Here is a 17,331-nt window from a genome sequence, read left to right on the forward strand (position 1 = left end):
CAGTGACTAATAACAGCTTCTGCAGCCCTGACACATTTTCCCATTGAGCTGTGATGAAAAGGAGAGCACTTCTGAGCACAGACACGTCAGCTCTTCTCTAGAACGTAACTGCGTAAAATAACTAAAAACCAAAAAGAGCACAAAGACAGCATATCAATTGTTGAAACTGAGAAATTTTTATTTTTATTTCCAAAAATAGATGCTCATTTCAATTTGAAGCCAGCAACGCATCTACGGACAAAAAACCTCCAAACAAACAAACAAAAAAAGATGCAGTACAGCAAGTTTCCTGCAGGGAGCAGCACAGATCTTTGTACTGTATATGGTGCAACCAGGACTGCACATAAAAACCAAGTCCTTGTCAAGGATACTGTCTAAGCATGTGTCTTGCAAACTTGATGTTGAGTCCGATAATTCATGTTAAGCCTGAATAATGTGAGGAAAAACTGCATAAGACTGTTTGACATCGGAAGATGACGATTTGCAATAAAACCAAATCTGAAAAGTGCTTTTAGCAACACAGTTCATGCCTTTTTTTAAAAAAATTTTTTTTTTTTTTGGGGGGGGGGGGGAGCTTGCACCTTGCTTAGAGAGTTCAAATACTGCTTAGTCCAGACATACTGGATTAAAACAAATTAAACACGCTTTAAAAATATTTGCTCATGCAGCGTGTGGAAGGTTGGTATGCGTAAATAAACTGACTCAGAAATCACATTTCAGGTAGCCTTAAGATGCATTTCTGCGCATATTCACATTGCGACGCTGAAAATACAAATGTTCAGTCAGCGTGAGTTCATGTATCCTCCATTAGCATCTACTGCGCTGCAGAAGAACTTAAACTAAGACGTTCTGTCGGGAATCTGAATTTTAGATCATTTCTGAAATGACTGCAAACATAAGCACATACAGTAGCTTATTATAACAGCTGATTCATTGTGAAAAGCATAACACATGACAAATTTGCAGAACACTGTACCTTTAAGAAATAAACAGCAAAAAAAAGAAAAAAAAAGATGAAGACTTGCTCTGAGCTTAATACCTGTTCAAAGCAAATGGCTGAAAATGTCAGTTGTAACATAAGCTTCCTTCACCAGAGGTGAAACAAAATAGAGCAAAAACAACATACTATCCCTTTCAGTACAATGTTATGACATTCAAGTTCTGCTGGGTCGCAGAGGTTGGCTGAAAATGAACAGAAATCACCAGATTTTTGTCTGTTTTTCTCTCTCCGTAAGCACAGATCTTCCACCCACTCATACTAAAGTCTGCTGTATGGCAGTTAAAACACACACTCGCACGCTCACTATAGGCCACATTCTTAGGACAGAGCACTTAATGGCTGTTTGCAGGGGAACTGTGCATCCCACTAGCTGGGATCTGACGATTTGTTGAGATCAACTTTTACTCCTTTATCCCCCGCACCTGCACGCAAGGGAAACAAACACACAAGAGATGACGTAAGACATCACAAAGGGGTTGATACCCAGAAGCAAAGACTGTGCAGTTGATACGCTAAATCCTACCTGTTAAGTACTTTTCTTTAGCTCTGGCTCGCTCGTCTGCGTCAAAATACCACACAGTGATGGCATACCTGTGAAGATGGAACGGGAGCAGTGAACCTCCCGTAAAAGAGAACGAGACTGTCTGAGCATGTGCAGCGGACACACTTAGACACTGACCTTGTGGCGTAAGCGGGCTGAACCTCGTGAGGGTTCCGTCTGTCCGACCAGAACAAAAGCAGACGGTCAAATTTTGGCTCTATGTCGGCAAACTGGGCCTTTCCCTCTGGGAAGATTCGAAGAAGGCCTCCATGTTCCTGGAAGAGCAGAACACGAATAAACAACCCCATTATGTATACAAATCAGGACAAAGAAATAGCAGGAAGGTAAAGCGAGACCGTAGGAAGCAAACATATGTGAAGCTTCTGCAGTGATCACATCTCTGGTCTTAATCTTCATTGCTGACAGGTAACTATTCAGAGACAGGAGGCCCCCACAATAAACACATGTACTACTCATAAAACAGACACTTAAAAGCTTCTTAAGTTATCAACGTGGAACGATAGTGTCGAAGGAAAAGGGCTGTCCAACTCCAAGGGCAAGGAGGAAAGCTCAGGATAGGAAGCAGCAGCGGGGGACGGCTTTCCTGTGGAGGGATAGGAAGAATAACCCACAGGAAAACTGCTGTGGCTGGATAAAGGAGCTGGGGAGTGAAAAAGCAGATTGCTGCAAGCGTGCCGCTTAAACTCTCACACAGCTGATATGATAGCCCTCTCTTCACACGCAAACTGGCACAGTATAAAGGCTCACACCCTAATGTAATGCTATTCCCATGTACAGTGAATGAGGGGGAATGCCAATGGTGTGACCAAACTAAATAAAGCACAATAGCGACAAAGAAGATGAGAGAAATGGTTTTTCCCTGCAATTTGAGTCAACGAGCTCAGGGACCACTCATTTTAACAGCAGTTTAACTCCATGTATGTGATTTTAATTTAATTCTATTTATACAGCGCCAAACCACAGCAACAGTTGCTTCAACGCACTTTATATTCTAAGGTAAAGACCCTACAATAATGGAGAGAAAACCACAACAATCCGTCAACGCCCATGACACCCTAATTGGCGAAAGTGGGAAGGAAAATCTCCAGTTTAACAGGAAGTACTTTCAGAACCAGGCTCAGGGAGGGGCAGCCACCTGGCCTGAGCATTATTATGCAGGCCTGCAGATGAGGTTGTATGGATTAACCCATCCAGGATTACCCTTTGCCTAAAGGGCACGACCTCCTGACCCACATGGAGCTGAACTGAACATGCTGAATGCAGCAAAGGCTAGCATGGCTATAGACTCTTAGGCTATCCTCAAATACAGAATCAGGGCTGGAGTCCATCCTGTAGTTCAGCCAGTCAGTAAAGTCATGTAAGTAGAAAAAAAGCCCAAGACATGATTGGAATTAATATTCAATAGTTAGCTGTGCTCTGGATCACCAGTGCAACTCTTTATTATTGATTACAGCTAATTACATCAACAGATTGCCACAAACTATTGTCCTTATGCTCAATAGTTAAGGCCAACAGTTAAAACTCCAAATATACTAATATATATATATATATATATATATATATATATAGTTATTAGGGGTGCAACGATACTCGTATCGATATTGAACCGTTCGATACAGTGCTTTCGGTTCGGTAGGCATATGTATCGAACAATACAAAATTTGTAATTTATTTTATCAACTTTCCTTCTGACGATGCTGTCTGTGTTGAACGCTCAGTGAATCTGCGTTCGACTACTCCGCCTAGGCTGCACTGTCGAGCGCAGATCCACTGAGCGCTCAACACAGACAGCATAGTCAGAAGGAAGAGCGCAGGGCAAGCTAGCGAGACAGAAGTTAAGCTCTCCTTGCAACATGGCAAATTGAACCTCCCCCACTCTCATTCAGATCTGGCGTTTGGAACTATTTTGGTTTTCATGTGACGTATGACCCTGAAGGTAAGCGCGTCATGGACTAAAGTAAAACAGTATGTTGGATGTGCCACGCAATGCTCAATTACATGGGTGGGAACTAGTATGTTAATGCAGTTAGCTCATTAACGTGTTGGCCGTCTAGCCCCACGCACGGGGCGATCAGGGGTAGCTCGTTAACGGAGATTTGCCGTGTTGTGGCGTTAACGTCATTTCAACGAGATTAACGTTGACAGCACTAGTGGGAACACAACGAATATGACTGCACGTTTACACCGACATCATCCTAGTGCAAAGACAAGTGGAAGCAGACAAAAACAACAAGCATGCATGCTACAAACTTTACCCGAGTCATTTAGACAGCCGTTAGCACATGATTCTCCTTATGGGGACCTGATATGTTTAATATTGTGGCGAGCTCAGACAAGGTGGAGACGGAGGTGTCGTTTGGTCTTGCTTCCCGTGAGCTAGCCAAGGAGCACAGCCGTTTATTGACATCTGCAGAAGAACACTGCCGCTAGCTAACTGCTCAGCGCGGCAACCGCACAGCAACAGCAACAACAACACACAGGGCGCCCTCTGACCCTGGAAGGACACACCGTCGCAGCGAGAGGGCGTCACCCGTCACTATGGCAACATAAACAAAACATAACTGTACAAACAGAACCCCGAACAGCCCTGACCCGCTACATAGCCCCCCACCTAAGGGGTCAGTCGTCGCCGACAACCCCATTACCCCACACAAAGTCGTGCAAATGTCCAGGTGCCTTCTTTTGGCGCACCGGCCGGTCACGACCGGCGGGGGAAAAGTCACTCGGGTCAGAACATGGAGTGCCACCATCATCCCACTTCTGACACCAATTTGGCGAGCTCAGACAACGAGGAGACGGAGGTGTCGTTTGGTCTTGCTTCCCGTGAGCTAGCCAGGGAGCACAGCCGTTTATTGACATCTGCAGAAGAACACTGCCACTAGCTAACTGCTCAGCGCGGCAACCGCACAGCAACAACAACAACAGCACACAGGGCGCCCTCTGACCCCGGAAGGACACACCGTCGCAGCGAGAGGGCGTCACCCGTCACTATGGCAACATAAACAAAACATAACTGTACAAACAGAACCCTGAACAGCGCTGACCCGCTACAATATGCTGCTGAGAATATAGCCCAGAAGAAGCGTATAGTATAGCTTTTATTTTGGAAAGAGCCATTTCTCTGTAATAAACTCTCTTTTCCAAAGATGAGTGATTCCTCAATCAGATACAGGGCTTGCAAAATCGCCTGCCCGACGTCCCGGGGCTAGCGATCTTTCCAGTCGGGCTACCAAAATCTATCTCTGCCCTGCCCGTCGGGCTATTGTAGGAAGGAAAAATATATGTCAATGCTTTTGCATTCTTTCGGAAATGTAGCTGGGTAATTATGTCATTGGCATCGACGAGCCACTGTCAATATGTGACATATTGAAATCGCGTTTGAATTTGCGCTTGTTTTTTGCTTTCACTTTGCAATCGCGCGAACTGTGTATAGAGAGCGACAGCACTAATTGGTGAGTGATGATAATTTGCGCACCAATTCCTCTGACAGCGTCTTATCAATTGTTAGCTTACTATGCAAACATGACAAGTGAAATCTCCCGCAGCAAGCTTAAACATGTGAGAGGTTGATCGCGCAGAGAATCGCTGACCGTTATGTGTGTGTGTGTGTGTGTGTGTGTGTGTGTGTGTGTGTGTGTGTGTGTGTGTGTGTGTGTGTGTGTATGTATGTATGTATGTATGTATGTATGTATGTATGTGTGTGTGTGTGTGTGTGTGTGTAAAAGCAGCAGGATATATATTTTAGTTCTGCTGAGCCAAATAAGACAGGTCAGGGTGAAGAAGTGACAGCCAAAGAAAAGCTTACCACAAAATGGAAAAGTTATGACAAATCAGACTATAAGGCAAAAAGAAAGTGCAGCTTTATGGTTTCATGGACAAAAGAATTTCTGTGGCTGCAATATGACGAGCTATATAACCGGGGCTGCACATAAGTGGTCCGCAGGTGCGCATTCGCTGTCAAAATAAAAAAAAAAACGCGCACAAGATATGAAGTTGCAACGCGTGTTTGCATACATAAGATTTTCTGGAGGAGGACAGACATTTGTTTAGAACTCTTAAAGATGTCGAAGAAGCAAGCTCCTTTAAGCAATTACTTTGGTGTTCCTCCACCTCCAAACAAATGTCAGAAGGAGTCCGAACCACAAAAGAAGCGCATATTCTCGGAAAAGTGGTTGCAGGAGGTGAGCTGGCTTCAAACAAATGATGAACGCACAGAGATGTGGTGCAGAATGTGCCGTGAAAATCCCACTCTAGCGGACAAAAACAGCGCTTTTTATATGGACGCAAACGCGCGTTGCAACTTCTTATCTGGTGCGCGTCTTTTATTTTGACAACGAATGCGCAAATGCGGACCACTTATGTGCACCCGTGTAAATAACATAATGTTCTGCCGGGTGTGTTCTCCTTATGGGGACCTGATATGTTTAATATGCTGCTGAGAATATAGCCCAGAAGAAGCGTATAGTATAGCTTTTATTTTGGAAAGAGCCATTTCTCTGTAATAAACTCTCTTTTCCAAAGATGAGTGATTTCTCGATCAGATAGATTTATTTTGTTGTTTCAACAACATTAAATTTAAAAACTGTACTTTTGAGTTAAAATATATATTTATAATTTTAATAAATGACAAATTAAAAAAAGCATAAACATTTTTTTGTATCGAAAAAATATCGAACCGTAACACTAAAGTATCGAACCGAACCGTGAATTTTGTGTATCGTTGCACCCCTAATAAATATATTTTATATACACACACACACACACACACACACACACACACATGCAGCTTGAGTCACACACTGGGGTGGACTGTACAGATTGCTTTAACAGACGGCTGAGCTTTAAATTATTTCAAAGTCAGCGATCACATTACCAGAATTTTCTCAGTATTAATAGTCTGTTAACTTTCTTCATAAAAGGAAGCGTCCCATCAATGACAGAGTTATGAAATTACTAATACTGAGATTGCTGATGAGACACTTTTTTTTTTTGAGTAGGTGCTGGAAACTGTGGTAGGGACGTGATGTTTTTACACCCTGTCCAAGTTAAACAAATAAAATCTCACCAAACCTGACAGCACCTTGCACTGATACCAGTATGAATGTTTATCATTTAAAATAACATTTACTGTAAATCAGGGCTCATAACTTTAGCTTTAGTACTGGTGATGGTGGCGGTGATTACTGCAACATGCTCACAGGAATGATAGGAGTGGCGACTACAAGCGTGGGTGTTAACGCACGCAGGACCGGTCTTCGCCACTCACCCACTGTAGGCTGGAGGAAGATAAAATCCCCTGGAACCCTGAGTAAAATAATTATACTAGAAAAAGCATGTATGGATACTTCATACTAATTTACAGCATATTAACTTTTAAAAATAGCAGCTAGTCTTGCAAAATATAAATACTTCATACAGCTGCGATACAACTGCATGGGAGGTGGGAGTTTTACTAATGTGGAAGAATTTCACCAAAAGTATCACAACATTGAAAAATATGCCTTTAGTAATGGCAGAATTGCAAATTGCTCATTGCTGACTGGAAAACAAACCCCAGCACTGTAGCCAGACTGACACCACCAATGATCACATGACTCTTCATATCTTTAAAAATAAAACGGTGACCATTTTGAACATCACATCTTTCTCACAGCTGTATCATTAAAGTCTGTCTAGGTCAGGATTTATCACAGAAACTGCAAATGCCACCCAACAATCTTGTCACAATCTCAGACTACTGTACTCATCTCTATACTTGTCCTACTAGATAAACTGACACAGCACAGGTTTTTAACATAATAATTCAAGTTCCCCATGTTTTTATGTCTGAGATGATTCTTTCCTGTATGTAGCCATGGAGTTCCACAGGGTTCTGTGTTAGGGATAGATACTTTCTACCTTAAACGTGCTTCCTTAGGGAATGTTACAAAGAAACAGTGCATAAATCTCTATTTCCATGCAGATGAGACTCAAACACACAACCAGAACACACACATCAGTTGGTTAAACTACAAAAACATCTGAAGGCACAACGAATTCGATGACCTGTAATTTTCTTTTTCTAAAGCCAACTAAGTATATTGGCCAAAAACCTCAGGGAAACACAGTCTTAACATGTGTATTCAGTGATGTTACCTTGGCCTTCATTGCTACTACCAGAAATCTCGGGAGTCATTTTGGACAAGAATATGTTCTTTGTCTCATACGTAACAGTCTCGACGACTGTGCAGCATTGTCAACAAAACGGAACATCCTGTCACAAGACAGTGAAAAAAACCTGTTGGTGCATTGTTACTTCCTAATTGAACTTTTATATTTTCATGTTTTTAGGATGTCTGCATGCCTCTCTCTCTGAAAAGCCTTTAATTCACCTTCCCATAAAAAACACAGTACTGAGAGCAACCAGAACAAAAAGAACACATTTTCTCATAAAAGCTTCCCTTAATAAGCTCCCTTTAAATCGAGAAACGGTATTAAAACTCTTCTCAGTGCATACAAAACTGCATCGTATTTTTAAGGCCTCGCATTTTCACATTATTCCAATAGAGTACACAACTGTCAGAGTGCAGACTTGTGGTTCAGAGAGTTTCCAAAAATAAAACTGGAGGCAGAACCTTTAGCCATCACGTTCCTCTACTGTGGAACCAGCCGAGCTCGTCTATATTTTAAAGATTAGGCCCCTTTACTTTCCATTTTAACAAATCTTACAACACATGAATTTAACCTTATTATTGTTCGTAAGGCTCCTTGTTTCTCAGTGATCATATTTTGTCGTTTTGCTTTCCTCTCAACTCACCTTGGCAGACACTAAAATGCTGAGGTTTCTGAAAGGCAGCTTTTCCTTTCCCTACAGTCGCAAAGTACTTTAGCTTGATGTTTAAAGTGACTCCAAAAGGAGGGAAAAATATATGGGTTGTAGGTTAAACCTTTAAGCATACTTTGCACTTCGTATATGCAGTAAAGCGGCTGAGTCATTTCCTTTCTCTTACATTTGCTTGCCTGTGTGGTAAATGAGTGTATAATATTAAATCAACATTTTATTTACTGCATTGCAGATAGATGGACACCTACATGTTAAAGTCTCAAAGTGATTTTATACAGAAGGCGTGGCGGCTGAAGAGACATAAATTTGGGGGGTAAATAACTGGAACAACTGAACCTGAACATTCCAAAGCCATGTCACTCTCTCATAGTGAGGCCCCGGTATCCAGGCAACCACATTCTATAAGCCTACTAATAGCCAATCAGAGGCCAGATTGTAATTATTCACATGTCCAACAGGAATCTAGCACATGGCTTGCTGTAACAACTAAAGCATGCGCATAAAAAAAGCAGCACAACCTACCTCATGACTGATACACGCATTAACAGGAAAAGATTTACTATATAGATAAGAAAACAGGCAATTCTGCGGAGGAAGTGCTCAGAGAACAGATAATACAATGTAAATGGTGCAAGTCAGATTCAGGAGACTGCTGCTTTGAATAAGGTGTAGTGACATCTAAACAAAAAAAAAAAAAAAAAGAAGTACCTAATGTTATCACAAGTCAAAGTAAATCATCCTGACCATCACAGAAACCGCATTAATGCAGATGAACAACAGCAACATGCTAAAACAACCAGGAATCCCTTTGAGGGTCTGAGGGTTGTATGTGGAGACCTGTGATGAATAAGGCAGCAGCTGAAAGCAGTACATAAGTGACCAGCAAAAGAGTCGATCACAGTATCAGTATTTGCAATTAAATGTAAAAGTACTGTTAACTCGGCTGTGTATTTTGTCTCCTCTCACCTCACTGCTCGCTCAGTGATAGACGTTTAGAAAAAAATCACAGCAAGAACACAGACGCATGCATGACCTGGTTTCTGCCGCAAACTCGCATCTCAAAGCAGCACAGAGTTTCCTGTAATTATGTCATTTTCATATACAGGTCTGGAGGTCAACTATGTAAGGAAGTGTGGACGTCAGCCTCTTGTTTACTCATGTGACTTGTAATGCTAGCAGATATAGCCGCACATCCGGTATACCAGTCCTAATTTCATGCATAATATGATCTTTTCAAATATCGCTATATCGGTGAAGAGACAACGCTCAACACTGTTTTCCCCAGAGATTATACATATTATATTATATGCATTTTAGAGCATATTGGGAGGGGAACTGTATGATCTCTGCACCCTCTTTATAACAAAAAAACAAAACAAAAAACAAACAAAAGAAAAACTATATTAGATTGACAAATAATAATTCACGATTATTTTATTAACAGGTGTTTTATATGACAATGGATTAACAATTAACACCACAATCATTTAAAAAGTAAGCCAAAATGTGGCAATACAGTGAACTGAAACATTTACTATATGTAAAAATTGGACACAGCTTCCAGGTCTGAACAAGTACAGCCAATGACAAGTGCCTTGCACAAAGACTTTCAGTTGTAGGAAAATGATTGCTTTGCTCTTCGACCTCAATAAACACTTTGTGAATGACCTTATGAGGTCAGTCGCTAGTTTCAGGTCACAGTGACAGCAAGATGCAGTTCAATTAGTAACTTATGTTCCTCACTACAGTCAGAATGAAAGATAAAGCGGGGAATGCAGTGTCCCTTGATTTCACTGTCAGACCCGCCATTTATTCCTGACTAGGGATGGGTACCGGTGTCCGGTGCCATGATGGCACCGGTTCTGACATAAACGGTAGTAACCAGACCGAAAAGCAGCGCACATTTCGGTGCTTTATTTCGGTGCTTTTTTCCCCTGAGCTGTGATACACTTCTAGCCAATCATTTTACGTTTCCGAGGATAGTAGGCGGGCCCAGGTACGTACGTTCTTTTAGAGCAGAGCTACAGATTAAAAATGCCCAAGGCGAAGCGGTCAAAAGTCTGGCTGTACTTCACAGCAAAAGATGCAAACTCAGCAGCTTGCAACAAGTGCTTTAAGCTGATACTGTGATACTGTCAAAGGAGGTAACCGATGAAACACCTGGCGACGCATAGCGTTTTTTTTAAAAGCCCAGAAATGCGCTGTATTTGATAGCTTGCTGCGAGACCTCACACAGAGCACATCTACTGCGGGTGGGTTGCCTGTTATGCAACATCCCCCAAAAACACGAAGAATAGAGTCCTGGCTCCTAGCCCTGCCAGTGTAGCAGAAATGATGAGGATGATGATGCAGCAGCAGCCGTTCTTCTCTGCGTGAGTAGCTTAATGTTGTTCGTGTGTAATTTACGTTGAGTAGGCTAACCACGTTATTACATTAATGCATGTAAGGTGAACTAGCAAACACCTTCATAGCTACATGCGGCTGTCTTCTTGTTTGATGGCAGATACTCCCTTCACCCTGGCCAAAAAGGCTAAAATGACCAAAGAAAAAGTGGAAAACAGGTAAACATGAGAGGTTTAGGACAAAGTTTGTGTTTTTTCCATTGTTTAAGCACTGCTTCCAGCCAAGAGTGATACCATATATGCCCCATAGCTGCAGAATAGGCTAACATTGATATCTTTTTACAAAAAACAGCTGAACATGAGGTTTTTGGACCAATTTTGTGTTCTCCATTCTTTAAGCACCGGTTTGAGCACCGTTTGAGCACCGGCACCGTTTCAAAAGTACCGATTTGGCACCGGTATCGGATAAAACCTAAACGATACCCATCCCTATTCCTGACTGTTTGAAAAAGTAGTGAAAATGCTGTTTGAGGCTTCAACCCAGGACTTCGCTATGCAACAGGTTATGGTATGGTGGATAGGACCATCTTTTATATACAGTCTATGTTGAAAACTGCCTCTAGAGCCCTTTTCAAATGTATATTTTTTTTAAAGATAGCCCAAGAGTAGATTATTTTTTTATTTAATCATTTAAAGAAAAAACCCTCTATGTTTATTTAGTTTTTATTATGACAGTAAAACGCTTTTTATTCTGCACAATCCTGACAGATAAACAACTTACTGTGAAAATATATAAAAGGCCTGCTTCTGTAAAAAGACTAAAAAACACTGCGATACAAATACAGGTCATACTGCCCCAGCACTGGTGTCATGTCACCGTCTCCTCAAAGAAACATGAAAGTGATCCACTTTACAGTTGCTGCCTTCTGTTATGGAAACTTGGAACCTGTCTAGAAGGTATGCTCCTCAACTGCTTATCTAAGGACAAATACGTCAAACTCTTGAAGCACATTGCAGTTAAATGCATATTGCCAAGAGGATCTACTTACACTTGCATGCACAACTTTAGGCTTTACTGAAACATCTGGGAGGAAAAATGATCCAGTTAAATGAATAAAAAATGCCTTGTGATGGCAAAGGTCATAGAAGAACAGCTAGACTGGGTCGAACTGACAGAACGAGTAACTCAAATAACCACCCATTACGTCACACATCTGTTACATCACACTGAACACGCAACACGTCAGCCTTAAAGCAGATGAGCTCCAGCAGCAGATTCATGGAGGGGGTGTAATGGTGTGGGAGGCAGTTTCATGTCACACCCTTTTGTTCCCTTTAATACCAGCTGAGCTTCATTTAAATGTCATGACCTACCTGAATATTTTTTGACCATGCCCTTCACTCTGTGACCAGTGTACCCATCTCCTGATGTTGATGTCATATTGGGCTGGGCCATATCATACTATTCACGGTAATACCGGTATAATGGGCAACGATAAGAAAACGAAATATCGCGATAGAATATGGGTAAAACGCACATGCGCAGTGCCTTTGTTTTCATACGCACATGGCGGAAAAAGCATGGCGACGACGCAGAATGAGAAGGACGAAAGCGGATCGTTGAATGAAACGGATGAACCAGAATTGGTTTGTAAAAATGCTGCAACTTCAGTGATGTGGAACTGGTTTAGCTTTCGTCCGTCAGACACACAACAAAGCACTATTTTTGGTAGAGCATGCTAGCGGGCCGTCGTTATTACCATGTTTTTTGGAAAATACGGCACACTTAAAATCAATCCTTTGATTTTTCTGAAAATCGACAGTGCCCCTTATAATCCCGTGGGCCTTATGTATGAATTCTGGTTGTGTTTACTGACCTTTATGTGGTACACGGCGTTAGCAAATCAGTCAAATGTTTTAGTACGACTTTGCTAAGCTACGAACCCGCACCGCTTGATGGATTGTCGGAGCATTACGGCTATTGTAGGCAGGAGCCTCGCGGAGTGATACGTACTGCGCTTCAACATAATATTACCGTACTGTGTGTGTATAACCTCTTTTTAAGTTTTGTGGATATTATACATGGTTATGCTGAGGATATGTTGGCCAATTTCCACTGGAAATGCCTTTTGGTTAAACTGTCAGCAAGGAATTTGCATTTGCACTGTTAAATTTTTATATAACTTTAATGCACATAAAAAAACACCTGCTTGTTTAAGTGAAAATACATTGATGGTTTTTTGTTTGCACTAATAAAGTTGTGGAGTTGAAAATAATTTGTCTAGTGTCAATTATATCGTCAGTTATATCGTTATCACAAATTTTCAAATGTATATCGTGATAAATATTTTTGGTCATATCGCCCTGCTCTAATGTCATATATATTATATAATCTCAGACTGGTTTCTTGTAAGTAACACTGAATTCCCTGTCCCCAAATGGCCTCTACAGTCAGCAACTGAACAGAGCAGCTTTGATATGTGGTGGATGAGGAGGATCAAACCATGAAAGAGCTCTCCGCAAATCTGCAGTAAGTACATGACGTTATCTTGTTGATATGCACAAAAATCTCAAGACAACATTTCTAAGACCTTCAATGAAATAGGCAATTGTAAAGGTGAAAGGCAGTTCAACTTACTAGCAGGACATCTAAAAATAAAGTTAGGATAATACTGAATTCCTGTGGATATATTTTAAGTACTGTATGACACAAAGTTCAATTAATTTGACCACTATATGAAAATTCCTGTAATAAAACAACAACAACAAAGAAACATGGAAGGTAGTATGGGGTGTTTTTCCTTCTCTGCATTTTAATGGGAAATATGAAAAAGGGAGAGTGGCCACACAGCATTTACCTACACGTAACCACTATCATGAACTCTGTACGGGTGTGGTGTATGGAATAAAGCAGGGTGGAGGGTGACAACAGTGCCACACACACACACACACACACACACACCACAACTGCACTGACTGGTCAAATGCTTGTGGCAGGAAGTCAGAAGTTATGAAGACCTGACACACAAACACATGACAGATGACTTTGTTTTGATGATTATTTTACAAATAATTTCAAATAGAGCCCGACCAATACAGGAGTCATTGAAATTAAAACAAAAAATATCATGTAAAATAACTCAAAACGATGGGGTTGCTTTCTTAAAATCAACCTTCCAGTATTGCTCAAACTCGTTAAAGATCTGCGGCAGACCAATAACGGCCGGGTATCGGTAGGGCTCTAATTTCAAATCACTCTTGAATCAAATGGTGATAACAAGAAGGTCCTCCACACATCACTACCATACCTTGGCATTCCAATCTCTATTAAGGTAATATATGCATGTGACACACCGTCCATCGCCGTTAGGGTTATCCACATGGCGCACATATCCTGTCCCGTTTCCGGGGTAACATGCCACCATTGCCTGAAGAGAGGAACATGAAAAAAAAACCCTGATTAGTAAAAACAGATATGCAGTGACAACAGCAGAAATGTAGGCATTCAGTCTCTACAGCTCATGTGTCAAACAAAAGCTGTACTGCAAGGACAAGAAAGAAGGGAGGAACGGGAGCAAAGGAGCTCGAACTGCATTTGCTGGCTCGTGATGTGGAAGTAGCAGAAAGCCTCGCCGCAGTCTGACTGTAGCACTGCCTCACCTGCACCAGGACTGACACAAGGAACAAGCTGCCTAAAACACAGCTGCCTCGTTATAAACTTTAAACTGGCAAGGAAAATAAACCGGAGATATCATGCTGCAACTTCCCCTCGTCTCTTCCTGCTCTACTAAGACTTGCATGATCTGCTTGGGTGTTGGCAGTGAACCTCCACGAGCTCTTGTAAACTTCTCGGTGTAAACATCGAGGGAGCACGCCCGCTCCTTCGAATGCCCTTCAGGAATAAGACGCACACAAGCGGTGATTTGCACACCACCCCGAGGACTGTGATACAGAAAAATGTGTTTTCTTTAACAGTAGAGATTTCTCAGACATCTCAGAGCTTTTGCACTGGAAATTACAGCTGACACTTGAACACCAAACAGCGTGTGTTTTCTTTTCAGATGAGTGGTGAACGTGCACACAGGGTGGAATAAGCCCTCATGCCAAGCAGTGTCTAAGCAGTGATATGACAGACAAAGGCAAGTTCATCCACATTCTTTCAAGAACTTGCATCAACATAAACCATAGCAACATTATTATAAACACTCAGTGTAGACTAAACTTCTTCCTCAGGGTTTCTACCCTGTAAAATATTATAGAGCATCTATGCTAGCACATTTAGAAGTTAAAGCTACCCTTTCAACAAAGAAAAGACTGAAGGTGCTGGGATTCAAAATGAACATCCGGGAGTTGAACAGGTACATTTACTTCTGTACATGCACAAATTTCATGATTATTTCACTGCACCACAGAAAAATTGTAAATCTTTGCGTGCAAAGCCTTTTAACGCCATAGTGAGAGCATTAAAATAAAATGACATCAGACCCACGTCGGCATCTTCTTACTCTACATGTCTGATCACAGTTACTTGCGTCAGTCCACATTGTGTTCACATGTTTTGTGTGATGCAGGTTACCGCTGGAATGCACATTATCAGGGCCTTTAAAGCTGAAAAACAACCAAAAATCTGACATAAAGACGGGGGAGGTAGCTCTGGCTGCATGAATTTTATCTTTTTTTTTTTTTGTAAATATAAATGGGGTGGGTTTAACAAGAACAGTTGCTGGGTTGGGGGATGGGGGGGTACGAACTGACAAAGCGCTTCCTGTAAGTAAGTCGCAATCCAGTATGCTTTCTTTCTTTGTGTGAGTCTGTGTGTGGCAGAGAAAGAGGTAGAGGGGCACAGACAGAGAAAGCATAGGGGTGGGGCTGGAGAAGAAGACAAGAGTGAACTGAGTGAACTTTGACTCTTGGCCTCCCTCCAGAGGCAGCAGTATTTTAATGGTTGTGCTACGTGCAGATCGTGAGGAGGGCTGGCTGATCCTCGGCAATGTCACCCCTCCCACCCTCAACTGCTGGGCTTGCGCTGCAAGGCTGGAGATGGGTAAACAGCGGCTGCTAGGGAAAGCATGTTTGTGTGGAATGAGATGTGTGTGTGTGTGTATGTGTGAGGTTAGGGGAAGCGTGTGTGTGTTTGTGCGTCTGCTGAGCCGAGGTGCAAGAGCCTAGGCGCTCTGCAAAACTCCCGACGCGGCATTTTAGCTTTCAATTCCCTCAAATAGACAGCTGTAGAAACGTTCTAATGCTTCATCAGATCCAGGAAAGCTTGACATCAGCACATGCTATATAACAAATGCAAGAGCGGTTTGTGATTATTCTTGTTACAAAAAAACCATGACATGCATAACAGCTAAACCTATATGAATTGCTGGTCTATACAAAAACAAAAATCCTAAGAGAATAGGATGTTTTAGCTAAAACATTTACAAAAATGCAAAATACAGACAGCCTCGGAGTGTTAGAATCTGTATTAAAATAATAACAACTATATAAATAATACTAATAATAATAATAATAATAATAATAATAGTTGGGAAGGGAAAAAAAAAATCATATTTCCCACAATAAAAAAAACATGTCCTACTAAACTCAGGTAGCCCATAATTCCATTCCCTTTGTCTAACAGAGTTACTGCTGATATAGTGGGGACAGGAGTAAATGTTTTCAAATGAAAGCTATTTTTAACACACTTGTTTCCTCACTCTCTTCACCCCTAACCTCTATACCTATTTGAGCTTCCCTTCCTTTAGCCACTTATTCTTCCGCATTCCTCCGCGGCCCTCATTAGGAGGCTGACCTTACTCTTGGTGTTGTTTGTTTACATTCCACAGGCATGGCTTCTGAAGCCGATGGGCATTCACAGGCAGAGAGCGAGAGGAGGTCACAGAAGAAAGCTCAGAGGCTGTCACTGAGGCCACAGGAAAGGAAGGCTTCATTTCACAGATGGATATTAAAAGAGCATGAAAATAATTGACATTACAAACACGCACAACCTGCAACCAGTACCAAACCATGCACTTCCTTGATTGAAAAAAACAAAACAAAAAACAGCAGTCAATTAAATAAATGGGTCTTTGATAATGGCCGAGGACATAAACAAATAAAGCCTGGTACTCAAACACTGCTGCTGCAGCACATGCTTTCAAATGTTGCATAATAAAAGCTAATAGTTGAAGGGTTACTTATCTGGTACTTTTAGACTGGAAACTAGCATTATGAATTTTTCCAGACTACTCTGTGTGTGTGTGTGTGTGTGTGTGTGTGTGTGTGTGTGTGTGTGTGTGTGTGTGTGTGTGTGTGTGTGTGTGTGTGTGTGTGTGTGTATATTTATTAGGGGTGCAACGATACACAAAATTCACGGTTCGGTTCGATACTTTGGTGTCACGGTTTGATATTTTTTCGATACAAAAAAAAAAATAAATGTTCATGCCTTTTTAATTTGTCATTTATTAAATTTTCACGGCACATTCTGCACCACATCTCTGTGCGTTCATCATTTGTTTGAAGCCAGCTCACCTCCTGCAACCACTTTTCCGAGAATACGTGCTTCTTTTGTGGTTCGGACTCCTTCTGACATTTCTTTGGAGGTGGAGGAACATCACAG

At 41.6% G+C, this 17,331-nt stretch overlaps 1 protein-coding gene across 2 annotated transcripts in view; it reads right to left on the minus strand.

Moving 5' to 3' along the window:
- Window positions 1-540: 540 nt before the first annotated feature.
- egln1a (egl-9 family hypoxia-inducible factor 1a) overlaps window positions 541-17,331 on the minus strand; it is a 30,968-nt gene continuing 14,177 nt past the window's right edge. Inside the window, exons 2-5 of one of the 2 annotated variants that reach the window (XM_040034394.1) lie at window positions 14,036-14,155; window positions 1,680-1,816; window positions 1,524-1,591; window positions 541-1,422 (exon numbers count right to left, since the gene is read on the minus strand). In XM_040034394.1, the coding sequence (XP_039890328.1) occupies window positions 1,367-1,422; window positions 1,524-1,591; window positions 1,680-1,816; window positions 14,036-14,155 (381 nt within the window). In that variant the 3' untranslated portion in view covers window positions 541-1,366. The remainder of the gene's footprint in view (window positions 1,423-1,523; window positions 1,592-1,679; window positions 1,817-14,035; window positions 14,156-17,331) is intronic. The other variant, XM_040034395.1, reaches the window with a different exon arrangement.

Source organism: Simochromis diagramma, unplaced genomic scaffold (genome assembly GCF_900408965.1).
Source record: "Simochromis diagramma unplaced genomic scaffold, fSimDia1.1 OVJJ01000481.1, whole genome shotgun sequence".
NCBI lineage: Eukaryota > Metazoa > Chordata > Actinopteri > Cichliformes > Cichlidae > Simochromis > Simochromis diagramma.